The 26,373-nt window shown below is 46.0% G+C and overlaps 1 protein-coding gene and 1 non-coding gene across 4 annotated transcripts in view; one reads left to right on the top strand and one right to left on the bottom strand.

The window, feature by feature from the left end:
* The window catches only part of CACNG3 (calcium voltage-gated channel auxiliary subunit gamma 3), a 105,446-nt gene that overhangs the window by 5,543 nt on the left and 73,530 nt on the right, over positions 1–26,373 (bottom strand). For 2 of the 3 annotated variants that reach the window (XM_032157138.2, XM_032157136.2), the window contains exons 2-4: positions 26,299–26,319; positions 10,195–10,278; positions 1,929–2,069 (exon numbers count right to left, since the gene is read on the bottom strand). In XM_032157138.2, coding sequence (XP_032013029.1) covers positions 1,929–2,069; positions 10,195–10,278; positions 26,299–26,319 — 246 coding nt within the window. The remainder of the gene's footprint in view (positions 1–1,928; positions 2,070–10,194; positions 10,279–26,298; positions 26,320–26,373) is intronic. The other variant, XM_032157137.2, reaches the window with a different exon arrangement.
* On the top strand, positions 23,885–24,017 carry LOC116472085 (small nucleolar RNA SNORA1). The gene has a single exon (XR_004248994.1). It is a non-coding gene; the product is annotated as a small nucleolar RNA SNORA1 (small nucleolar RNA).

Raw genomic sequence — 26,373 nt, 5'->3', positions numbered from 1 at the left:
GGAACTGTGAGTCAATTAAACTTCTTTCCTTTATAAATTACCGAGTCTCGGGTATATCTTTATTAGCAGTGTGAGAACAAACTAATACAGTCTCCTTCCAGCAAACCCCATGCAGCTGGTACTATTATCATTATGATTACAACTATTTTGAGACAGGATCTTGCTCTGTCACCCAGGCTGGAGTGCAGTGGTGTGATCATGGCTCACTGCAGCCTTGACCTCCCAGGTTCTAGCAATCCTCCCACCTCAGCCACCTGATTACCTGGAACTATAGGCACCCACCACTAGGCCTAGCTAATTTTTAAACTTTTGTGCAGATCGGGTCTTGCAATGTTGCCTAGGCTGGTCTTGAAGACCTGTGCTCAAGTGATTCTTCTGCCTCGGCCTTCCAAAGTGCTGGGATTACAGGCATGAGCCACCAAGCCCAGCTGCAGTTGGTACTATTATTATTTGCCATGTTATAGTGAAGGAAACCAAATTACAGAGAGATCATATTATTATTTGCCATGTTATAGTGAAGGAAACCAAATTACAGAGAGATCACATTTCCCAAGGCCTGATTGGTGGATCCAGGATTGAAATCCGGGAGGGTTGCAGCCACTCTTCCTCACCATTTTATACTCTCCACCACTGTCCCCATCCCAATCAGTACTCTGCCATCACCTTGCAGAGTTTGAAAGTCATCACCAGAGTCCAGCCCCGTCTTCCTCCATCCCTGCCCTGTTCTTTGCTTCTCTAAAGCATTTCATCCAGATGGCACTGATCCACCCCAAGAGGAGTGGGGTGGGAAGAGATGGTAAAGGGATGAAAGCAAGGATGAAGGATGAAAACCCAGGGGGAAGCAAGGAAGACAGGACACCAGTGAAGGAATGGAGGTGGAGGGAGGTAGAAGAAGGCAGAGAACGAGACCCTTTAACAGGACCCTTTTCTGAAAGTTGTCTCTCGGCATCCTTGCCACCCTGTGCCTTCTTCTGATCAGGGCTCCTATTGACTATAAAGTCTTCCCCCAGAGCATCTCGGGCTGCTGGTCTTTACCTTGTTCCCAGAGATGCTTGGAATGATAAGAGGATTTGAGCACTTCAAAAGCTGGATGGGGCTGGACTCTCGTGAAGACTTTCAAACTTTGCAGGGTGATGGCAGAGTATTGATTGGCATAGGAACAGTGGAGGAGAGTATAAAATGGCGAGTAAGAGAGGCTTGAACAATAATTACCTGTCAAACACAAATCTCAAAGGGCCAGAGATCGTATATTAACATGCCCAAGTGAACACAAAAATGCAACTCTATATTTTTACATTTACTTATTTATTTTTTAGAGATGAGACCTCACTTTGTCACCCAGGCTGGAGTGGGGTGGCGAGATCTTGGCTCACTGCAGCCTTGACGTCCTGGGCTCAAACGATCCTCCCACCTCAGCTTCCTGAGTAGCTGGGACCACAGGTGTGCACCACCACACCCAGCTAATTTTTTAATTAAAATGGTTTTTTGTAGAGATGAGGGTCTCACTGTGCTGCCCAGGCTGGTCTCGAACTCCTGGGCTCAAACAATCCTCCTGCTTTAGCCTCCCCAGTCAATCATTTCACAAGTACCACATATGCAAGCAGCATGCATGTATGTACACTCTTATAAATCTCTCCCTCCTTTTCTCTTTCTCTCTCCTGCCCCTTTCTTCTTCCCTCTCTCTGTTTCAATCTCAGCTGATCCTGCCATGCTGTTTCCTCCCTGTTTTTCCTTCATGCCGGCTTTAGCTAGAGTTTTGGCATCTTTGGTTCTAATTAAATTCTTTGAGTTCTCATCCTTAGCACAACAACTGGAACATTTTCTTGCTCCTTCCCTGGAGGGAGCCCTGAATAGCATTGCTTCCTCCATGTGGCCCTGGCTTCGGTTTGGTATCTGTGAATATCTCAGGGCTGGGGCCAGACACTCACCTGCAGAGACAAAAAAGATGCCCGCGCTGAGAATGACGTTGTGTCTGCTGCGGTGGAACTCACTGGCTGCCACGCAGAGCCCGCCGAAGAACAGCAGCGTGACACTGAGGATGGGGAAGACACTGGAGGCCCTCACAGCTCCTGCGGAGAGAAGGAGAGAGGCTTCTGCCTGTGCCCAGCCAGCCCCTGGGGTCCTCCCATTGCAAGCGTAGGAGTGCCTGAGAGGAAGGCAGCACAGGAGGAGAACAGAGCCCATGTCTAACATGGGCATGAGACCAGGCGCTCAGGGCCTGTGTTTAGAAAGAGTCTTGGCACTTGGGGTTGATGCTCTGCAGTCACCATTCTGAGAGTCTTAACAATTTTATAATCGAATGTGTGTTTTATAAGTGAAGTCTGATGGGACAATGACACATGCGCTGGGGCTTGGAGACTTGACTTATGTGGAACCCCACTCTCTACCTCCCCACCTATCACCAACACCTTCCCACCTCCCTGCCTCCCTGGAAAAGGCTCTCAAACGCCCATTCTCCCTCCTCAGCCCAGCGACTACTGCCCCCACTTTGCCTGTGGTGGGAGCCCAGGCACGGACACAAGGAGAGTCAGAGTTGGGTGCAAGCCTCAGGTCCCTGGGAGGCTTTGCACTCACCGGGAGAATGTCCCTGCACCCAAGAAGAGTGACATTAAACAGCAAATAGAAAACACCGTGATAGATAGAGAGAGATCACAGAAAAAATTAAAAGTTTTTGTTCTGGTTTTTTTTTTTTTGTTTTTGTTTTTTTTTTTGTCTGAGGTTTTTTTAAGATGATGCTTGTTCTGTCACTCTGGCTGGAGTGCAGTGGTGCAATCACGGCTCACTGTAGCCTTACCTTCCAGGCTCAGGCAATCCTCCTGCCTCAGCCTCTCAAGTAGCTGGGACTACAGGGATGTGCCACCATGCCTGGCTGATTTTTGTATTTTTTGTAGAGATGGGATCTCGCCAAGTTACCCAGGCTGGTCTAGAACTCCTGGCCTCAAGCAATCTTCCTGCCTCAACCTCTCAAAGTGCCGGGATTATAGGCACGAGCCACCGTGCCCGGCCTAAGAGCCCAGGATTTTCATTTCACACTGGACCCTGCAAATGACGCAGCCAGCCCTGTATACAGGGACTCCCATCAGACCACATGCTGCTCATTAAAATGCAGAATCTTTCCCTGCACGCATCTACATTTGCATAGTAGAGAGTGTGACAAGACCCATTGAATACCCATTTAGTCACGAATGAACAAATGAATTTGCTTATTCATTTGACAAATATTTCTTGAGCACCTAATAGATGCTAGGTGTTGTGGCGGGTGCTGCAGTCGTAGTTGACATGTTTAACCACCGCAAGGGTGCAGGCACTGCCTTTCAAAAGGGACACTGGCTGAGGAGTCAAAGCAGAGCCCTGGAGGTCCCTGTGTCAGCTTCTCATTAAATACTTTCTGGATCATGGAAGGCCCTAACGTCCTGGGAGAGGGTCCCCATGTGGTTGGGGTCCCAGTATTTACCCATCCAGTATAAGAGTATTTTCTGGTGGGTCCAGGCCAGAATACATCAGCTGAATAAATTCTGTGCTCATTGGTTTACCAAGGAGCCAGGGGTCCTGTCATCAAGGGGCTTATGCTCTAGTGGCAATGACAGGCAGGATCAGCTGCATAATTTACAGGGTCTTGTGCAACACAAAAATGTAAGGCCTAGCCAGGCATGGTGGCCCACGCCTGTAATCCCAACACTTTGGGAAGCAGAGGTGGGTGGATCACCTGAGGTCAGGAGTTCAAGACCAACCTGGGTAACATGGTGAAACCTGTCTCTACTGAAAATACAAAAATCAGCTGGGCGTGGTGGAGGGCACCTGTAATCCCAGCTACTCGGGAGGCTGAGGGAGGAGAATTGCTTGAACCCAGGAAGTGGAGGTTGTGGTGAGCTGAAATTGCGCCATTACATTCCAGCCTGGGTGACAGAGTGAGTCTGTCTCAAAACAAACAAACAAACAAAAAATAGTGAGGCCTCTTGTTCCAGAATTGTTAAGAATTTCAAGATAGTTACAGCAGAGCATGGAACCAAGGGTGGGGCCCTTCTGAGGGCCGAGCCCTGTGTAGCAGGTAGGACCACAAGAATCCAGGCAAGCCTGGGAGCAGTGGCTCACACCTGTGATCCCAGCACTTTGGGAGGCTGAGGAGGGAGGATCACCTGAGGTCAGGAATTTGAGATCAGCCTGGGCAACATGGCAAAACCCCATCTCTGCTAAAAAATAAAAAATTAGCCAGGCGTGGTGGTGTGCGCATGTATTCTCAGCTACTTGGGGGGCTGAGGTAGGAGGATCACTTAAGCCCAGGAGGCGGAAGCTACAGTGAGCTGAGATCGTACCACTGCACTCCAGCCTGGGCAATAGAGTCAGACCTTGTCTCAAACAAACAAACAAACAACAACAACAAAAAACCCCATAACCCAGGCAAGAGCCCTTCATAGCTTGGACTGGGGGGGTAGACGTGGTAAGACGTGGCCAGATTCAGGGTGTACTTTATATTTTGAAAGTAAAGCCAACAGAATTCGCTGATGGATTGGCCGTGGGCTGTGAGTTGAGTTTGGTCTTAGGTGCTGAGTGAATGGAGGAGACTCTCCTGACCAAGGACACGTGCAAGGGAATGGGGTGGGGCCAGGGAGGGACGCGAGTTTATTTTGGCTCAGGGGTTCAAAGCTTAGTTCACATTGCTCAGTGTTCAAGCCTTTAATCTCCATATTTACTAGGTGTTTTTCTGCCTGTTTAGCTCCGGCCGTTTTCATTTGCTACTGCACTTTCATTCGTTTGCTTGTTTGTGTTTTCAGTTTTCTGAAAATTTGGTAACTTATTTAACCTGTGGGCCTAGGAGGGATGAAGAGGGAGACCTGAAGTGGGAGGCTGACGGCACACAGGCATGAGAAGGTCAGGAGATTGAGACCCGTCTCTACTAAAAGTACAAAAAATTAGCCGGGCGTGGTGGTGGGCGCCTGTAGTCCCAGCTACTCAGGAGGCTGAGGCAGGAGAATGGTGTGAACCCGGGAGGCAGAGCTTGCAGTGAGCCAAGATCGTGCCACTGCGAGACTGACTCAAAAAAAAAAAAAAAGAGAGAGAGAGAAGATGGAAGGGATTTTGCTTTGATTTTGAAACTGCCCAGTCTTTCTTTCTTTCTTTTCTTTTTCTTTCTTTCTTTCTTTTCTTTTTCTTTCTTTCTTTCTTTCTTTCTTTCTCTCTCTTCCTTCCTTTCTTTTCTCCTTCTTTCTTTCTTTCTTTCTCTCTCTCTCTCCCTCCCTCCCTCCTTCCTTCCTTCCTTTTCTTTCTCTTTCTTTCTTTCTTTCTCTTTCTTTCTTTCTCTTTCTTTCTTCTTTCTCTCTCTCTCTTTCTTTCTTCCTTCCTTCCTTTCTTTCATTCGTTCGTCTTTCCCCCTCCCCTTCCCTCCCCTTCCCCTTCCCCTTCCCCTTCCCTTCCCTTTTTTGATGGAGTCTCGCTCTGTCACCCAGGTTGGAGTGCAATAGTGCAATCTCGGCTCACTGCAACCTCCACCACCTGGGTTCAAGCAATTCTCCTGTCTCGGATTCCCGAGTAGCTGGGACTACAGGCGCATGCCACCATACCACCCTAATTTTTGTATTTTTAGTTGAGACTGGGTTTCACCATATTGGTCAGATTGGTTTCGAACTCCTGACCTCAGGTGATCCACTGGCTTTGGCCTCCCAAAAGTGCTGGGGTTACAGGCATGAGCCACTATGCCTGGCTGACACTGGCCCAATTTTCTAACAGGCTGGATGCCCATGAACTGAAGCTTGAGAAACTTACATGTGTAAGTTTCAATGAAATGAAATGCACCTGCTGCCTGTTGGCCAAATCCTCTTCCTTGCCCCTCCTGTTTTCCTTCCTGGCTATATCAACCCTTAACTTTAGTTAGGCATGATTAGTGTCCTTGCTGAGTTCTGACCTGCTGCAAAGTCCTGCAGTTCTATTATGCAGGCTTGCAGGAGGCAGAGCTGGCTCCTGGTTCCTTTAGCTCCCAGGTCGAGGGGGCCATCCCAGGGAGTGAGCTCTGGGGTTCTGTATGTGAGTGTAGCTTATTTTTAATGGGCCCAGCTGTGGGTACAACTTATTTATAATTTGTAAAAATGTACATATATGACCTATGGGTTTCCAGTTGGATTCTTGCCTTGGGCTCTTGCAAATATTAGGGGCCGGTCTCCTCCAGTGGTTTCAAGCACCTGTTAGGGACTTGGGGACTAACCTTTAAAGGGATCATTTGCATTTTATATTGACAGGAATTGCTTGAATATTCAATGTAATGAGTGTAATTAATAAAAAGTGAATACATTTTAAAAAAAGAAAGGATGATTAACCTTTGATGTGTGCCCTAAGAAAATGATCTGAATGTTTGAAGCTATAGAACTGTGTTGGTTACACAACAATGGATACTTGGGCCTGGCACAGTGGCTCATGCCTGTAATCTCAGCACTTTGGGAGGCAAAGGCAGGTGGATTGTTTGAGGACAGGAGTTTGAGACCAGCCCGGGCAACATATGGGGACCCCAACTCTACAAAAAATATAAAAAGAAATTAGCCAGACATGGTGGTGGTGGGTGCCTGTAGTCTCAGCTCAAGAGGCTTGGACCTAGGAATTTGAGGGTGCAGTGAGCTATGATTGTGCCACTGTACTCCAGCCTGAATGACAGAGCAAGACCCCATCTCAAAAAAAAAAAGTTTATGTTTGAAACATGTGGATAGGAGATATGTAAATGTGACTGTTTCCCAAATGGTGCAATCATCATTTGGGAACCCATTGGTCGGGAGACCCCACTCTTTGCCCCACAAATGAGATACAAGCAGATTCCATCAACTTTGGCTATAAGTGTCTGCCTCAGACAGGAAATTTTCTACTGCCATTTTCTCCTAAGTCAGTGGAAGTCCACCTTGCGTTTGTTTTAGCCCAGTGGACACATGGTGACTTCAGATCAAAGAGGTTTTTACTGTCTTCCTTCCCTGTTTCTCCTCCCCAAACTATATGGAGCTAAGTTAAGGTCTTAAGGGTGGGGACAGAAGCTTGTTCAAGTACAGCCCCACCATTGGAGTCTGAATAGGACTTTCCGAGTCCAATGCTGTGCTGTGGGAGTCTCTAGTCAACAGAACCTGTGGGCTCTGAACCTTCTGCTGTCAGAGGCATTGGAAACAGAGTGACTCCATCTTGAATAGGGGATGGGTAAAATGAAGCTGAGACCTGCTAGGCTGCATTCCCAAGCACAGGATGGGATAGGGGGTCAACACAACATACAGGTCACAAAGACTCTGCTGTAAAACAGGATGCAGTGAAGAAGCCAGCCCAAACCCTCCAAAACCAAGATGGTGATGAAAGTGACCTCTGGTCGTCCTCATTGCTCATTATATGCTAATTATAATACATTAGCATGTGAAGAGACACTCTCACCAGCACTGTGACACTTTACAGATACCATGGCAATGTCAGAAGTTATCCTATGTTCTTAAAGTGGGAGGAACCCTCAGTTCCGGGAATCGCCTGCCCCTTTCCTGGAAAACTCATGAGTAATTCGCCTCCTGTTTGCCATTAATCAAGAAATAACTATAATATACTAGGTCAAGCAGTCCATGCCACTGCTCTGTCGATGGAGTAGCCATTCTTTTGTTTCTTTGCTTCTCTAATAAACTTGCTTTCACTCTACTTTGTGGACTCACCCTGAATCTTTCTTGTCTGAGATCCAAGAACCCTGTCCTGGGGTCTGGATCTGGACCCCTTTCCGGTAACAATGCTATGGGTTTATGCTGTAGCCTACCCCAAAGAGCATAGGAGAAAGAGGAAACAGCAGAAAAGTCGATATGCAGAATCCCAATCTCACCAGGGCTGTGGGTCAGGACAGGGACTGGCAGAGTGAACACCAGCCAGGCAGGGAGAACCCTGCGGGAATGTGCTCCCAGCCCTACATGGCTGGATTAGGAATTCCAAAACTCTCAGCAGGAAATCTGTGTGCTCATTAAGACCTCTCCTTAACCTTAGCCCAATTCTGCTGCTATTGGTGAAGCTTAGGTGGACCGTGGGCTAGGGGTGAGGAGAGAGGAAGGGACATCTTCCCAAATGAGAGAAAAATACTTTGTCAGAAAAGCTATGGGCCTCTCTGAAGAACTTAAAATCAGCTATACAAGTTGTGAAGAGAAGTCACAGTTCTGTTTAGTCTCCAATACAGCAAACGTCAAAATGTTTTATCAACATAAAAAAGAAAAACAAAGAAAATCTATGGGCACTCTGGTAAAACCCCACTGGTGATGACTAATGCCATTCTCTATTGAGAAGATGCAAGTGATCGGTGTCATCTCCCAAATTTTGGTTAAGCTACATCTCTAAGTGTAGCTAATTTTGCTTTCCACACTGAATCTTTTTGAGCTGCTGATGTGAGGGGTGAGAAAAGAAAACAACTTTTATCTGAGTAATGCAAGTCCTTTTAATTATCAGGCCCAGAGAGACATTAAAATGAGACAGTGATCACGTCCGTCTCTCCTCTTTGAGCTGGGTACTCATGTCTTGAAATTACTGGCTTTTGCCACAAGTAGCATAAATTATCCTAATAATGCTGCATCTGACACTATCCTCCACACCCTGTAGCCAGTCACTAATCAATAGTATTGATTAGTGCAATGGCACAATCAATGCAATGGCATGATCACTGCAATGGCACTGCAGCCTCAGCTTCCTGGGCTCAAGCAGTCCTCCCATCTCAGCCTCCCAAGTAGCTGGGACTAAAGGTGTGCACTACCATGCCTGGATAATTTAAAAATATATATATTTCTGTAGAGTTGGCGACTTACTATTTTGCCCAGACTGGTCTTGAACTCCTGGCTTCAAGTGATCCTACTACCTTGGCCTCCTAAAGTGCTGGGATTACAGGTGTGAGCCACTGCACTTGGCCTCATTATTTTGAGTGAATTCAACACACATTCTTGCTGAAGAAATTACATTAAAATCCCAAATCAAGTTCTCTCTGTGCCTGGACCAATGGAAGGCTCATCTCTGCAGCGAATTTTGCTATTGCTAATCCGATGCAAGAAACGGGAGCTAATGCATATTGCCTCCTGACTATGTGTTGGGCCCCGGCTAATTTTCATGACCCTGTCAGATGGATGACATTATAATCTCCATTTCAGAAAAAAATGAAGAAAGGAACTAGAGAGGTAAAGCCACTTGCTCCAGGTCCAACCCAGCTAGTACAGTCAAACAAGGGTCAAAGCCCAGATTCCAGAGGCCTTGGCTCAAAGCCGTCACATTTTCTTGGCTCCTACATACTGTAGTTGTGACAGTTCATGTCGTATCCAGGTTACTGACTTCGGAAAAATCCTACGGAGACATTGGCTCTGTCCCAGTAGGACTGAAACTGGAGGGAAGTCAAAGAAGAGGTGAACTTGGGTTTGTATTTATTCTCCTAGGCCTTGCCCCTTGGGACCTCACCCATTAGCGCCTCACCTCACCCATTAGCACTCTGCCATTAGCACCTCCAATCAACCCTCCCGGGAAGGTGAAAACCTGCATTCAAGTCAGAGAAAGTTCCTTAGATTTTTCTCCTAAGCTGACTAAAAAGAATCTTTCAGTTTTGACTCACCGACTTTTCTGTCTTCCTTCCTCCCTTCTCTTTCTCTTTCTTTCTCTTTCTCTTTTTCTTTCTCTTTCTCTTTCTTTCTTTTTCTCATTCTCATTCTCCTTTTCTTTCTCCTTCTCTTTCTTTTCAGAGACAGGGTCTCACTCTGTCTCCCAGGCTGGACTGCAGTGGTATGACCATAGCTCACTGCAGCCTCAGTCCCCTGGGCTCAAACGATCCTCCCACCTTAGCCTCCTGAGTAGCTAGGATTACAGGTGTGTGCCACCACACGCAGCTAATTTTTTAATTTTTTGTAGAGATGGGGTCTTGCTATATTGCCCAGGCTGATCTTGACCTCCTGAGCTCAAGCAATCCTTTCTGGCCTCTGCCTCCCAGAGTGCTGGGATTACAGGCATGAACCATCCCCCACCCTACCCCCTGCTTCTTCTTTCTGTTTCTAATTCATTGAAACTAAAGAGGCTTAGCTCTCAGAACCACTTGAATGTCTCTGTGTACTGGCACATGGGGCTTCTTTGCACTTATCCATTTCTAGGGACAGATGCTGAGGGACCTCCAACTCAGAGGCAGCTGGGTGACGGCAGGAGCCTATCCCTTCCTCCCAAAGAGACCTGAGAAGCCGGGGAACTTACGCAGGAGATACTCGGCTGTGTCCTGTTCGTAGTCAGCATCTTCAGGAAAGTGATCGATTTTCTTGCACACGCCTCGGAAAGCCCCTGTGGAAACAGATAAGGGTTCTGAGCCTGGGGAAGGAGACGGAGCTCCAGGGTCCCAGCCTGGGTCCTCACCGCTATGTGCAGATCCTTTCTCTGGTTGTTGGGGGCTGTAGGGTTGTTGGGCTGGTAGGCCCAAGAGCACCTTTATTTTTTATTAGAGACAGGGTCTCATTCTGTGGCCCAGGCTGGAGTGCAGTGGTGCAATCATGGCTCACTGCAGTCTTGAACTCTTGGGCTCAAGTTATCCTCTCACCCCAGCCTCCCAAGTAGCTGGGACTATAGGTGTGTGCCACTATGCCTGGCTAATCAAACATTTTTTGATAGTGAGAACAAAAGTTCTCACTATCTTGCCCAGGCTGGCCTCAAACTCCTGGCCACAAGCGATCCTCCCTTCCTCAGCCTCCCAAAGTGCTAGGATTTACAGGCATGAGCCAACGGGATCAGTCGTCAACAGTATGTTTCTTTAGGGCACAAAAAAGAGACCAGTAGAGGCAAAAGATAAGCAATACAAAGTGGGAGATGGAAATTTGCTGCTTTTTAGATTTTGCATGATGTTGGGATCCACTTTAGAAGGGCAAAAACACCGTGAAACATAAACACTAATTACGAAGACTTATCTTTCCCCTCTCCTCCAGTCAGTGAAGCAAAAAGCAGGTAGAATTCAAGTACATCATTTTCTTCTGCTCATTTTACCAATGAGGAAACAGGGCTTAAGAATTTTTCTTGAAATCACTCAGGTAAGTAGTTATTCAGGTTGATGTAAAAGTAATTGTGCAGTTGTGCAATTACTTTTGCACCAACCTAAATAGAACCGGCATTCCAATCACGAGCTGAATCCAGGCATTCCAGAATAGTCCACTCTCCCCAACGATGTTCCTATCTGACCATAGGACACTCCCTTTCCCTCTCTGCCCTCCCAAAGGATCACAGTTCATCTCCCTCGCTATGAGGTTCACCTCTTTGGGAGCCTCAGATTTGCTGAACATACATCTTGAACATCCGTCCACATTTGCTGTCTTTTTTGTTTTGTTTGAGACGGAGTTTCGCTCTTGTCACCCAGGTTGGATTGCAATGGCACGATCTCGGCTCACTGCAACCTCTGCCTCCTGGGTTCAACAGATTATCCTGCCTCAGCCTCCCGAGTAGCTGGGATTACAGGCACCTGCCACCATGCCCGGCTAATTTTTGTATTTTTATGAGAAATGGGGTTTCACCATGTTGACCAGGCTGATCTTGAACTCCTGACCTCAGGTGATACACCTGCCTCGGCCTCCCAAAGTGCTGGGATTACAGGCGTGAGCCACCTTGCCCAGCTGAGGTGTGGATGTTTAATCATCATTTTGGGTGTTAGTTAACTAGACAGTTAACCAGTCTCTGGGGGCAGTTGACAGCTCTGCCAGTTCTTTTAAAGGACAAAAAATTTTCCAGAAATTATGCATTCTTGTCCCTTTCCCTGTCTGTGTAGCTGGAGTGCAATCAGGGGGGCGGGCATTGTGATGTCGTGGAAAACGGACAAGGTTCAGAATCAGACAGAGCTGCACTGGTATTTCAGAGCTGTTATCGTAAGAATGAAATAAGGCTATACATGGACATGAGATAATTTTTGCAAAGCTCTAGGCATGTCATAATAATGGCTGACATTTATTAAGTGCTTCCAATTGGCCAGGCACGTAGCTGAAACCTTACATCCCTTATCTCATTTACCCGTTTACCACCCCAGGAGGTAGAGGCCATTAATATTAACATTTGATAATGAGACAATGGAAAATCACAGAGGAGATGGTGTCACAGCTGGTGAGTGATGGAATTGATTTTTGGATCCAGGTTTCAAAAGCTGTGGTTTCACCATTACACTATGAATAGTAGCCATTATTATTATGGCTACTATGGCTACTATCATGATGTCTATTATGATCTCATAAAAATAAGAGTGTCATATATTTAATTTCTACTATAAGTAGGCTCCAGGCCAGAGCCATTTCATAATAAATGCCTTGGAATATGTAGAACATCTCCTTGGTTCTGATTCTCTGCTTACCAGGCAAATAACAGGCTCAGAACCAGGAAGGAGGTCCAGGAGAGAAGACTCAAGGAAATTCTTAGAAAAAAGACAGACCCATAATTTCTTCCCTGATATTGGAAAAAAAAGACCTTATTTATGCTTGTTCATATTTTAGAGTTCCATTTATATATTCCTGTTTGGTTTTAAGACCCATCCCCTTCCAACTGACTGGATAAGAAATTATAATAAGTAACACACGTGTGCACCTACTATATACCAGGTACCATTTTAAGCATTTACGCGTTTTTTTTGTTGTTGTTGTTGTTGTTTTTCTGAGACTGAGTCTTGCTCTATTGCCCAGGCTGGAGTGCAGTGGCACGATCTCAACTTGCTGCAACCTCCACCTCCCAGGTTCAAGCGATTCTTGTGCCTCAGCCTCCCAACCACCACGCCTGGCTAATTTTTGTATTTTTAGTAGAGACGGGGTTTTGCCATGCTGGCCAGGCTGGTCTTGAACCCCTGACCTCAGGTGAACCACCCGCCTCAGCCTCCCAAAATGCTGGGATTACAGGTGTGAGCCACCACGCCTGGCCACATTTACGTGTTTTATCCTCTTTAGCTATCTAAATCACTTTATGAGGTGTCTAATGTTATTTATTTATTTTTATTTATTTATTATTTTTTTGAGACGGAGTCTCTCTCTGTCGCCCAGACTGGAGTGCAGTGGTGCAATCTCGGCTCGCTGCTTGCTCTGCCTCCCGGGTTCACGCCATTCTCCTGCCTCAGCCTCTTGAGTAGCTGGGATTACAGGCGCCCGCCACCATGCCTGGCTGATTTTTTGTATTTCCAGTAGAGACAAGGTTTCACTGTGTTAGCCAGGATGGTCTCGATCTCCTGACCTCGTGATCTACCTGTCTCAGCCTCCCAAAGTGCTAGGATTACAGGCGTGAGCCACCACGCCCGGCCTGAGGTGCCTCATGTTATAATGAGGCAATGTTATTAATATAAGGAGGAAACTGAAGCTTAGCCAAGTCACTGATTTACTCAAGGACACAGCTTGACATTTACCAGCTGGCCCCAAAGACAAAGTTCCTAACTACTATTATGAATTGCACTCTCTTCAACAAGTCTCAGTGTTGTGAGCTAACTTCTTTGCCTGGTGGCTTCACGATCAATTTATAGCCTACCCCCTACTACTGATGTTGGCAATGAACTGGACCAGTGGCTTCTCCATTACCTATGTTTCCCCATGGCATGTCCCAGGGGCGCCTGGGCAGGGGAAGGGTGTTGGTAGTGACACCATCCATTGTTAGTTGATTTCCGTACTCCTCATTATTTGCTGTTTTCCACTAAAGATTTCAAAGGAAGAAAGTGTTCAGGTGAAGGTGGAATGGGAACCCTACTAAATACAGAACAGTCAGAATTATTGAGTGAATTAGGAACGACATACATGTGGGCATCTGCTTGCGAAATGGGCCTATTCATGGTGGCTTCAGGCAGCTTGAAACTAAGACTTAGAACCAGCAAACACCAGTAGATCCTAGAGACACAGTCACTAGTTTTGTTGTTGTTGTTGTTTGTTTGTTTTTTAGGCAGAGTTTCACTCTTGTCACCCAGGCTGGAGTGCAATGGTGTAATCACAGCTCACTACAACCTCCACCTCCCCAGTTCAAGCAATTCTCCTGCCTCAGCCTCCGAAGTAGCTGGGACTACAGGCATGCACCACTATACCCAGCTAATTTTTTATTTTTAGTAGAGAAAGGGTTTTGCCATATTGTCCAGGCTGGTCTTGAACTCCTGGCCTCAGCTCATCCACCTGCCTCAGCCTCCTGAAGTGCTGGGATTACAGGCATGAGCCACCGCGCCTGGCCTGCAGTCACCAGTTTTTAATGGTCTAAAGCAGCTTACTATACCCACGTTTGTACAGCCCATGAGCCAAGAATGGTGTTTGCATATTTAGATGGTCGAAAAAAAAATCGAAAGAATATCATTTATGACCTGTAAAAAAACGTGAAATTCAGATTTCAGCATCAGAAAATAAAATTTTATTGAAACACAATCATGCCCATTTGTTTATATTGCTTCAATTTCTTCATTATAACATTAGGCTCCTCATGAAGCCATTTTGAGAACTAAAGAAAATAAAACATGTTGATGCCACTATAACAGAGCTCAGTATTTGCCACAGAGACAGCAAAGCTGAAAATATTTACTCTCTGGCTCTTTAACAACAATTTTGCTGGTCCCTGGTTTAAAGATTTCTGTCCCAAGAAGGCAAAAATGGAAAGCAAAGGGGAGTTTGGGCCTTCCTGGGATAGAAGATGTAATCTAGGCTGATGTTTCTAAAGTAGATAATATTGGCTTCTGGGGCAAATCTGGGTTGCAGACTGTTTCATTTTGTGGTTTTATCTGTGTGTGTTTGTTTTACCTGCAATATTCTTTTGCATATTTTATTTTAAAAATTAAGTAAGCTTCTGCATTTTATTTAATTTTAATTTTAATTTTATTTTGAGATGGAGTCTTGCTCTGTCACCCAGGCTGGAGTGCAGTGGTACAATCTCAGCTTACCGCAACCTCCACCTACTGGGTTCAAGTGATTCTCCTGCCTCAGCCTCCTGAGTAGCTGGGACTACAGGCGCATGCCACCACGCCCGGCTAATTTTTGTATTTTTAGTAGAGAAGGGGTTTCGCCATGTTGGCCAGGCTGGTCTTGAACTCCTGACCTCAGGTGATCCGCCTGCCTCAGCCTCCCAAAGCGCTGGGATGACAGGCGTGAGCCACCGCGCCTGGCCTATGCTGCTGCAATTTAAAATTCTGAATATTTCACATTAAAAACTGATTCACAGTTTCTCTTCAAAAATGGGGACCTCTGTCTCACATTTCCATGCGGGAGTAATGAATGATGACGTAGCTGACATCAGCAGCCCTCTTTAGACTGGGTGTAAACTCTCCAGTTGGCCAAAGTCCCCACCTGGCTCTATATTCTTGCCTGGCCCTGTAGATATTTGAGTTTGCAACCCCTGAACCAAAATGTATTTAGTAAGAGCCCAGTCTTTGGTGTCCCACGTAGGCATGAATCCTGACTCAGACACTTACTAGTTGTGGTACCTATGGCAAATTACCTCTCCAAACCTCGGTTCCTTCTTCTACAGAATGAAGATAATAATAGTAACTTCATAGAGTTGCCACGAGAATTAGTTGAGGCAGTAATAGCAGTTATTACGCCAGTTGCTGTTCTCAGCACTTTACACATAAATCTTTTAATTAGGCAATGACATAAAGCACTTAGTACAGTTCCTGGAGTATGGTGGGAACTCAGTATATTACAGCTATTATTACCGTTGGTTTTGGTAGGTATTTTAGGATCACAAGAGACACATTGGCGCCATGGCGAGATTTTAAGAAGCAATATAGAAGGAAAAGGAATCAAGAATTTTCCCCAAGGAAGACTCCACACTGAAAATGAATCTGCTGGCACCCCATGTCATACATGCATCACAAAGTGAGCTTGGACATTCATGTAAGTAGCATATTGCTGGCTCCCAGAAATAACCACTATTTAGCATTTTTGTATATTTCCTTCCAGGCTTTTTTCCCCCTGTGCTTTCGCACACAAATGGCTTTACAAAACTGGGATCATGCTGTTCTTCTCACTTGTATTTTCTTAGGAGTATCTTCCCATATCAGTAAATCTGAGAAAAGTAGAATGAGATTGGACTTGCCCACCCACTGTAGAAGATGGAACCAAGAGAGATGGTGAAAACATGCAGACTGCAAGGATGAAGTCAGGATGCAGAGAAGAGCACTGTCCTGGCACAGCTTCAAGCTCAGGCATTGGAGCAGAGAGAGGTAGAAGCTAAAGCAGGAAAAGGATCAATGGCATTTGGTCTGGGGGACGGATCCGGTGATTACGGGTGAGGGAGGACAGGAGCCCAGCAAAGGGCATGTGTGAGAGCTGGGCCCTGAGAATTCATAGACCCCAGGACCGCGGGAAGAGGTTTGGAGTGAAAGACAGAGCCAAAAGAGATTTCTGGAGGTGTTGAAGTACAGTTGCAGAGACTGGCTTTTTGGTGGCCACAGCTTCATCCTGGGGAGAGAAGATTGTACCAATAGTTTGTCTCTGGTTCAGACAATGGAAAAGAACTTCCTTCACATGAGGAGGGGTGGTGTCCTTAAGCGGATACTCTTTTTTTCTTTTTCTGTTCCTTTTTAGTTGACATGTAACAATCGTACATATTTATGGGATACAGAGTGATACTTTGATACATGTAAATAATGAATAATGATCAAATCAAGGTAATTGGCAAATCTATCTCTTTTAGCTTTTGGAAAAGATACACTAAATTATTTTATTTATTTATTTATTTTGAGACAGGGTCTCGCTCTGTTGCCCAGTCTGGAGAGCAGTGTCATGCTTATGGCTCACTGAAGCCTCAATGTTTTGGGCTCAAGTGACCCTCCTACCTCAGCCTCCTATAGCTGGGACTACAGGTATGCACTGCCACACCTAGGCTAGTTTTTATGTTTTTGTAGAGATGGCGTCTCGTCATGTTGCCCAAGATGATCTTGAACTCCTGGGTTCAAGTGATCCTCCCACCTCAGCCTCCCATGTAGTTGGGGCTACAGGTGTGCACCACCACAACCAGCTAATTTTTATATTTTTTGTAGAGATGGGGGTCTTGCCATGTTGCTCAGGCAGATCTTGAACTGCTGGACTCAAGCAATCCTCCCACCTAGGCCTCCAAAAGTGCTGGGATTACAGGTGTGAACCACCATGCCTGGCCACACTAAGTTATTGTTAACCGTATTCACCCTACAGTGCTATAGGATATTAGAATGTATTCCTCCCTTCTAACTGTAACTTCTGACACTTTTTCTTAAAGGTCAAACCCTAGAAATTTTCCTGCTGAAATCAGGACTCAGATAAGAATGCCCATCATTGCCTCGATTATTTGTTATGGTTCTACAAATTCTAGCACAAGAAGGAATAAAACAGAATTAAGAGTTACAAGCAACAGAAAAAAAAATGGAATAAAATTACAATTTTTCCAGGTGATAGAATTAGTCTACTTAAGAAGCTGAAAGTAGGCTGGGTGCAGTGGCTCACGCGTGCAATTCTAGCACTTTGGGAGGCTGAGGCGGGTGGATCACCTGAGGTCTGCAGTTCAAGGCCAGCCTGGCCAGCATGGTGAAACCCTGTCTCTACTAAAAATACAAAAATTAGCTGGGCGTGGTGGCAGGCGCCTATAGTCCCCACTACTCGGGGTGCCAAAGCAGGAGAATCTCTCTAACCTGAGAGGTGTAGATTGCAGTGAGCTGAGATGGCACCACTGCACTCCAGCCTGAGGGAGACAGCAAGACTCCATCTCAGGAAAAAAAAAAAAAGGAAGAAGCAGCTGAAGGCAATTAGCTGAAAAAACACAGTAGAATGAATGAAAGAGCTCAGTGAGGTCGTTTCTTACACGATGTTAAGCCATACGATAAAGCTGTAATAATTAAGTCATTGTGGTACTGGCATTTTAAAATCACATTTACTATGATATTTTTTCAATACAGAGAAATAACACAAAGAAAACAAGAAATAGTCCATTACCCTTTATTCAGTTAATCCCTTTTAAATTAAAAAGAATAGATGTACATGGAGAATTAAAACAGTATGGAAGGGATTAAAAGTGCTTTCCCCACCACCAAAAATTCTCTCACCTGATAACTCAGCAGAATAATTTTTGTTAAATGCACGTGGAGTGAAATTATGTCTAAGCTGAGACCTGAAGGTTAATTAGAAGTTAGTCAGAGGAAGGGAGATATGTTTCTCGAAGCAGAGGGACTAGCATGTGTGATGATGAGAGAATGAACAAGAGAAAAACTCATTTGGGAACTCAGAGTAGCTCAAGGTGTTCAGAGGATTAATGGTCTGGAGGACAGATCCAGTGGGTACAGGTGAGAGGAGAGGGGTGATGGGAACCGGGGAAGGTAAGTGTGAGAACTGAGTTGTGAAGATTGGTTTTAGGTCCTAGGGATTCCCTAATGCCCAAGACAGAGACGGTCCTGATCCTTGGAACTTGCATTCTCATTGAGGAGAGAGACTATAGACAATATAACCGAACTTTGAAAGATACAAAACACTGGGGCTGGGCATGGTGGCTCATGCCTGTAATCCCAGCACTTTGGGAGGCCGAGGCAGGCAGATCACTTGAGGTCAAGAGTTCGAGACCAGCCTGACCAACATGGTAAAACCCTGTCTCTGCTAAAAAAAAAATACAAAAATAAGTTGGGCCTGATGGTGTGTGCCTGTAACCCCAGCTACTAGGGAGACTGAGGCAGGAGAATGACCTGAACCCAGAAGGCAGAGGTTGCAGTGAGCCGAGATCTTGCCACTGCACTCCAGCTTGGGTGACACAGCGAGACTCTGTCTCAAAAAACAAACAAAAACAAAAAACCAAGAAAGATACAAAACAGGGTGATGTGATAGCAACTCTTCATTGGGTGGGGGCAAGTGGAGGGCAACATTGGATAGGATTGTTGCAGAAGGGACACTTGAGCTCAGACCTGAAAAAAGAGAAAGAGCCAGTTATATGAAGAGTCCAGGAAAGAGCTTTCCAGGTAAAAGGAAATGGAAATGCAAATGCAAAGACCCTGGGGTGGGAGTGAACCTGGTGAGTTTGAGGAACGGAAGAGAGGCTAGTAGGAAAAAAGAAGGCCTGTTGCAGTGGTTTCACTGGGTCCATCAGCTGCCCTTCCAGCTGTCTTTTCAGCACAGGGATCGCTGGGTCCATCAGCTGCCCTTCCAGCTGTCTTTTCAGCACAGGGATCACAGGGTTCATCAGCTGCCCTTCTAGCTGTCCCTTTAGCTCTCCATGTCCCTTCAGTTGCACATGTCCATGTGCAACTCAACCTCTGGAAAATCTAGGAGGTTGAGTTGCACATGGACATGGACCAAGGTCAGCCCCAGCTCTTTCTTAGGGTAGGGAGTAACCTTGAGACCACCAGATTTGGGGTAACTGAAAGAACTGACCTGGTTCTGGGTGGCTTCCAAACATGCAGGAATGGGGAGGGAATCTAGAAATGGGATGTTTGTATTTTAAACTATTTTTTAATTTTAAAATTATTATTATTATTATTAAAAATGGGATCTCACTACATTGCCTAGGCAGGTCTCAAACTCTTGGGCTCAAGCTGTCCTCCCGCCTCTGCCTCCCTAAGAGCTGGGATTACAGACATGAGCCACCCCACCCGGCCTGTATGTTTAACTCTTAAAGCCCTTGTCATCTATCTCTGGAGAAAGTGGTGCTTCCCAGGTACTTGAGCAGAAAAGGGGCTCAGAGTCCCTATTTTGAGTATTTCCTTTCAGATCTCAGCAGCGTGGGCCCCAGCCTGATCCTGGGAAGTGGTCACCAGCAATCACAAAGGGGTATAAGGCTGCTTGTCTGTGGATTTTTACAAATAAGTCAGATGGTTGCAATCTGGGGGAAAAATTGGCTGCCTCTTCTTCAGCAGGTGCCTATCTGACCTCTAGACAGGTAGTGTGATATACTGGTAGGAACCCAAGCTTTCGGTTTGAATCCTTGCCCAGCCACTAAGTTACCAGTTGTATGGCCTTGTGCAATGGACTGAATGCTCACGTCCTCTCAAAATTCCTATCTTGAAATCCTAATGCCTGCAGGGTATGGTGGCTCATACCTGTAATCCCAGCACTTTTGGAGGCCAAGGCAGGAGGATCTATTGAGCCCAGGAGTTCAAGACTAGCCTAAGCAACATGGCAAGGCCCCTCTCTACAAAAAGTTTAGAAATTAACTGGACATGGTGGCACACACCTAGAGTCGCAGATGCTCAGAAGGCCAAGGTGGGAGGATCACTTGCATCTGGGAGATTGAGGCTGCAGTGAGCTATGATCACACCACTACACTCCAGCTTAGGTGACAGAGGAAGACTGTATATAAAAAAAAAACCAAAACAACAACAACAACAACAACAAAAAAGGAAATCCTAATGCCTAGGATGATGGTATTAGGAGTGGGGCCTGCTGCGACATGATTAGGTCATGAGGATGGGGCCTCATGAATGGGATTAGTGTCCTTATAAAAGAAACTCCAGAGAGCTCTCTTGTTCTCTTTCTGCCATGTGGAGATACAGTGAAAAGACAGCCCTCTGCAACCTGGAAGAGGGCCCTCACCTGTACCCCACCAACCCGGAAGAGGGCCCTCACCAGCACCCCACCCGGCAGGCACCCTGATCTCAGACTTCCAGCCTCCAGAACCATGAGAAACAAATTTCTGTTATTTGCAAGCCACCCATCCTACGGTAGGTACTTTGTTATAGCAGCCCAAATGGACTAAGACACCTTCTTCCCCTCAGCCTTGATCTCTTCATTTTAGTTTTTCTTTTTTTAATTTTAATTTTTTTTTCAAGGTAGAGATGGGGTCTTGCTATATTGCCCAGGCTGGTCTCAAATTCCCGGCCTTATGCCGTCCTGCCACCTTGGCAACCCAAAGTACTAGGATTATAGGTATGAGTCACAGTGCCTGCACTTGATCTCCTCAGTTAGAAAATGTTAATGACTGGCTGGGCACAGTGGCTCACGCCTGTAATCCCAGCATTTTGGGAGGCCAAGGCGGGCAGATCACAAGGTCAGGAGATCAAGACCATCCTGGCTGACATGGTGAAACCCTGCCTTTACTAAAAATACAAAAACAAAATTAGCCGGGTGTAGTGGCGGGCGCCTATAGTCCCTGCTACTCGGGAGGCTGAGGCTGGAGAATGGCGTGAACCTGGGAGGCAGAGCTTGCAGTGAGCCGAGATCACGCCACTACACTCCAGCCTGGGAGACAGAGCCAGACTCCGTCTCAAAAAAAAAAAAAGCCAGTGATCTCCAGATTGCTGGGGTTTCTTTCTTTGTGTGTGTGTGTGTTTTTTTTTTTTTTTGAGACAGAGTGTCACTCTGCTGCCCAGGCTGGAGTGTGCAGTGGTGCAATCTCGGCTCACTGCAACCTCTACCTCCCAGGGTCAAGCGATTCTGCTGCCTCTGCCTCCCGAGTAGCTAGGACTACAGGTGCGTGCCACCAAAATTGCAAGAGCTCAGGGCCTAGGGTTAGGCAGACCTTGGTTTTATGACTCAATTTCCTCTTCTATAAAAGTATTTATTGGGCCGGGCACAGTGGCTCACGCCTGTCATCCCAGCACTTTGGGAGGCTGAGGCAGGCGGATTTTTTTTTATTTTTATGTTTTTTTGTATATTTAGTAGAGACAAGGTTTCACCATGTTGGCTAGGCTGGTCTCCAACTCCTGGCCTCAAGTGATCTGCCTGCCTTGGCCTCTCAAAGTCTGAGATTACAGGCATGAGCCACCACTCAGCCTGTTGGGGGTTTCAAAAGAAATCATCATAGTATCCATGTTTGTTGAGATGTGCTCTGCCAGGCCTTGGGTAAAGGCTGTTGGGTATTCCTCACAATCCCATGAAGGAGGCACTATTGTTGGTCATAGGATGGGCTGAGGAGCATGGATTTTGGAGCCAGAATGAGTGGGTTTGAATCCCAGCTCTGCAAGTTGCTTAACTTACAAGTGCCTCAGTTTCCTCCTTTGAAAGCTGAGAATAACAATAGGAATAGAAGAGTCAGTGTTCGTCGAGTGCATTAGAGCAATGCTTAGCACATGGGAAGCATTATGTATGTGGATGTCAATTCAATAAATATGTTTATTTTATTTTATGTATGTATGTATGTATTTATTTGAGACAGAGTCTTGCTCTGTTATCCAGGATGGAGTGCAGTGGCGTGATCTTGGCTCACTGCAACTTGTGCCTCCCAGGTTCAAGCAATTCTCATGCCTCAGCCTCCTCAGTAGCTGAGATTACAGGTGCCCGCCACCACGCCCGGCTAATTTTTGTATTTTTAGTACAGACAGCGTTTCACCATGTTGGCCAGGCTGGTCTTGAACTCCTGACCTCAGGTGATCTGCCTGCCTCAGCCTCCCAGTGCGCTGGGATTACAGGTGTGAGCCACTGTGCCTGGCCCAGTGAATACCTTTATAGAAGGGGAAGCTGAGTCATAAAACCAAGGTCTGTCTAACCCTAGACCCTGAGCTCTTTCAAAATCCTCTAAATAGCACTAACATAGTGCCAAGCACTGGGAAGAGGGTTAACAAGGGGCAGTTATTAATATCATTATCCCTATTTTGGGCATGGGGGTGAGAGGAAACCAACGGAAAATTGGAGGGTATGGCCTTCTTCATCCTGCCCTCACCCAGACATGGGTACACATGTGCAGACCTGTGCATGTGGGTGCATGCATGTGTGTGTATTCCCACAGAGCGCTAACCCAGGCAAGGAGCCCCAGGAACCATCACTCTCGGGAGGGAATAGACCTAGACCAACCTGCTATGCCAATTTTGGCCAAAGGCCAGGCAGAGCTTTCTAGGTCATTCAAAGACAGCTCTGAATTTAGTGGATCTGACTTCAAGTCAAGAAATACTGGATCCAGAGCAGAGAGGCCTGGGGAAGTGAGACTATCATCCAAGGCCCAATCTTTCCAAGTTTGCAGTCCTGAAGGGAGATCCTAAATGGAGAGCGGAGACAGGTTTCTCCAGGATGTCCCCCCTCCAGTGGAAGGAGAGGATATCAGTAGAGCCTCTTGATGGTCTTCTCACATCCATCTCCTCTGCACAGCCCACACGGAGGATCCTGGGGCAGATTTTGGTGGCTGTGAATCCATGAATCTAACAGAGAGACATCACTTCAGAGCAGGCTCTGGACAGTCATGATGTGCTCAGAGTGAGGGCTGGCACTCCTCACCAGCCCACCTAGCCCAGCGACAGTGCCCGGAACCTGCTTCAACCCATAAACAGGGCCAATTCTGTAGCCAGAGCTTGACATCCATCTCAGCATGAGTCCAGCCAGTGCAACCACATTCCAGGCCCCCAAAAGCCCAGCTTAGAGCTCAAAACAGAGGCCAACAGGAACCTAGGATCCAGCGTTGTAGGTCTTTTGCTAGAATTCTTTTGTGAAGATTTTTGCTTTATGATATCAGGAAGGAAGAGCAAATATAATGTGTGTTTATGCTTCCTGAGTACTTGGGTTAAGCCCTTGATTAAGAATGTTTGGGCCCCTGTTGTTACAGCAGATCTTTATTATCTGAGAATAAGGATACCTTACAACAGTGATTCTCCACATCGGTTCACATTGGAATTACTTTGGGAAGGGAGGCTTGAAAAATGCTGAGGCTAGGGTTCTACTCCCAGGGATTCTTACTTTATCTGGGCATCTGAATTCCTCTCCTCTCCTCTCTTCTCCTCTCTTCTCCCCTTCCTTTCTTTTTGAAAGATAGGGTCTTGCTCTGTCACCAGACTGGAGTGCAGTGGCACAATCATAGCTCACTGCAGCCTCAAACTACTGGGCTCAAGCAATCCTCCTGCCTTAGCCTCCTGAGCAGCTAGGATTACAGGTGCATGCCACCATACCCAGCTAATTTAAAATTTTTTTTTTTTTAGAGATAGGGTCTTGCTATGTTGCCCAGGCTGTAGATTTTTCAAAGCTCCTTGGGTGATTCTAACTGTGCAGCTAAGGTCAAGGACCACAGCCTTCAGGTGAGTCTACTCAAAAATAGGGACTAAAGCCTCTTTCTAGATGAGAATGGGCACTGTCGATCATGGGGTCTGAAAATTCTAAGTGGCTAAATTGAAACACAGGTTGTGCTTCCATAACAGTATATGTATTGCAGTGGCGACAATGAGACCTGTAACATTTTGAAAAATTTTTTAAGAGAATAAAATAAAAGAAAAAGAAACCCAGGGTCTCCTATTCACAGTAAACAATCAAGTCCAAAAACATGCTTCCGACTTTATCTGAAAATGAAATTATAATTCAGGAAAACATGCTGATTTTTTTCTGATCTTCTTTATGTACTAGAGTGGACAAAAAAAGTAAGCTTTGTTGATTTTGGAGTGGCAGGGGTGGGGCATGCATAATTTTTCTGATAAAATCACATGGTAGTCCAGTATGAAATCTTTCCCTTCCCTGACAAGATCATAAAGTTTGACTTTCACAGCAGGATCATAAAATGGGTCATTTTTGCAAGACATATTTGAGCATGTCATCAGTTTTCCTAAGGGCTCCTGTTAATCCTTTGATATTCAAATCATTGGATATGTCTATCACATCATCATTCTTGTCAATTTTCTCTTCTTCCATTGTTAGCTTGTGTCCCTCCAGCAGGCTCTTCTCTACCCGTGGTTAACACATCACGTTTTGCCTCCTATTTTCGTTGTATTGTCACGTGTTGACAAGAGCTGGCAATCAGAAACAGGCTGTCAGACAAAAACTGAGAATCGCAGAGTGTTAAATGGGGCAGGGGTGTGGAGTGGAGTAGGGAGGGGGTGCCTGTGTAGGGAATGATTTTATAACTGGTCCGGTCATGAATGCACATATTCACATCAAGACAGAGTTTACTTGCCTGTCCGTGCAAACTTGCGCACACAGGGATTTGGATAATGAATTCATAGTAACAAGGACCCCGAGCTGAGCTTGGCCCCTGATCAAGATGAAGCACTTAGGGTATAACAATTACAAATTACCGCTTCTAATAGAACAACGAGTCAGTTTCTGAGAAATAAACATTTTCTTCCAGTGTACAGAACTGTGGTTGATGCACATCCTGATTTATTCTTTTCTCATTTTTTTTTTGAGACAGGGTCTTGCTCTGTTGCCCAGGCTGAAGGGCAGTGGCACAATCATGGCTCAGTGCAGCTCCAATCTCCCAGGCTCAGGTGATTCTCCCACTGCAGCCTACAAAGTAGCTGGAACTGCAGGTGCGTGTCATCACCCTTGGCTAATCTTTTTATTTTATTTTTGTAGAGATGGGGTCTCACTATGTTGTCCAGTTGTCTCAAACTTCTGGCCTCAATTGATCTGCCACCTTAGCCTCCCAAAATGCTGCAATTACAGGCATGAGCCATCGCACCCGGTCCCTGATTCATTCTTTTGTTCAGTAGATATCTGGAGAGGCACCTAGGTTGCTTGCGTTAAGCACTGTTTCCAGCACTTGAAATTTATCAGTGAACAAAATAGACCAGGCTGTTATATTCTAGTGGAGAGAGATCTAGCGTAAACAAAGAAATAAATGAAACAAATGCATCACTAAAAAGGAAAAGATAATTTCAGTGGTAAGTTCCATGAAAATAATAAACCCTGGAGAGAATGTGATTGGGGTGGGGGAGGAGAGTCATGAGATTTGGTGGACAGAAAGAGCCTATCTGAGCAGTCAACCTGAGTAACAAGAGGAAGCCACCCATGGGAAGATTTGAGGGAAGAGCCTTCCAGGCAGAGGAAACTGCAAGTGCCAAGGCCTTGGGGGAGGATGGCACTTTAGAGTGTTTCTAGAACCAAGACAAGCTCAGGGCAACTGGAGCAGAGTGAGTGAGGGGGAAAGTGGGATGAGATCAGGCCCATGAAGGAGCAGGCACACATCACCGAGCTTCTTACAGGCCAGGGTGCAGAACTGAAAAGGAGCATGTATGGTCCAGGCTTTGAAGCGTTTTCAGCACATGAGAAACACAATCTGATTTATAGTATAAGAAATCTCTTTGCATGCTAGGAACTTGTGGAGGAGCAGGAATGAAAGTGCATCTTAGAGGAATCATTGAAAGTGACTTTGGGCCTTTTGGAGAAGCCACTGGTGATGGGGGTGGAACAGTAGTAATCAAACCAGAGTCCACAGAGGTATGCCTCATTGAGAGAGGGTCCTGCCTTAAAACCGAGTGTGGGGAATTTAATGAGGAATGACTGTCCGTGCTACCTGTCCATTTCTGCACATGGTGAATAGGCTTGCTTCATTTCTAAAGAGCCTGGTTTTGAGCTCTTTGCTTGATTGGCCCATTGAATGGGTTTGGGAGGTTTAGAGTGCACTGTTTTCCTTGGTCCTTCATTATTTGGTTATTGAGGGTTTTGATTCTGGTTAGTCCTGGAGCTCAGAGCCAAGAGCCCAGCCCTTCCTAGCCTAGACCACAGGGCATGTTCACCAACACAGTACCTTGAAACTTTGTAGGCGCTGCTGTAGAAGTCACCAATTAGGTAGAATAGCCATGTGTTTGGGGTACCAGCAAAG

This window comes from Hylobates moloch, unplaced genomic scaffold (assembly GCF_009828535.3).
Source record: "Hylobates moloch isolate HMO894 unplaced genomic scaffold, HMol_V3 SCAFFOLD_6, whole genome shotgun sequence".
Classification (NCBI taxonomy): Eukaryota; Metazoa; Chordata; class Mammalia; order Primates; family Hylobatidae; genus Hylobates; species Hylobates moloch.
Note: the sequence above shows the minus strand (reverse complement) of the source record. Positions and strands in the feature narration are given on the sequence as shown.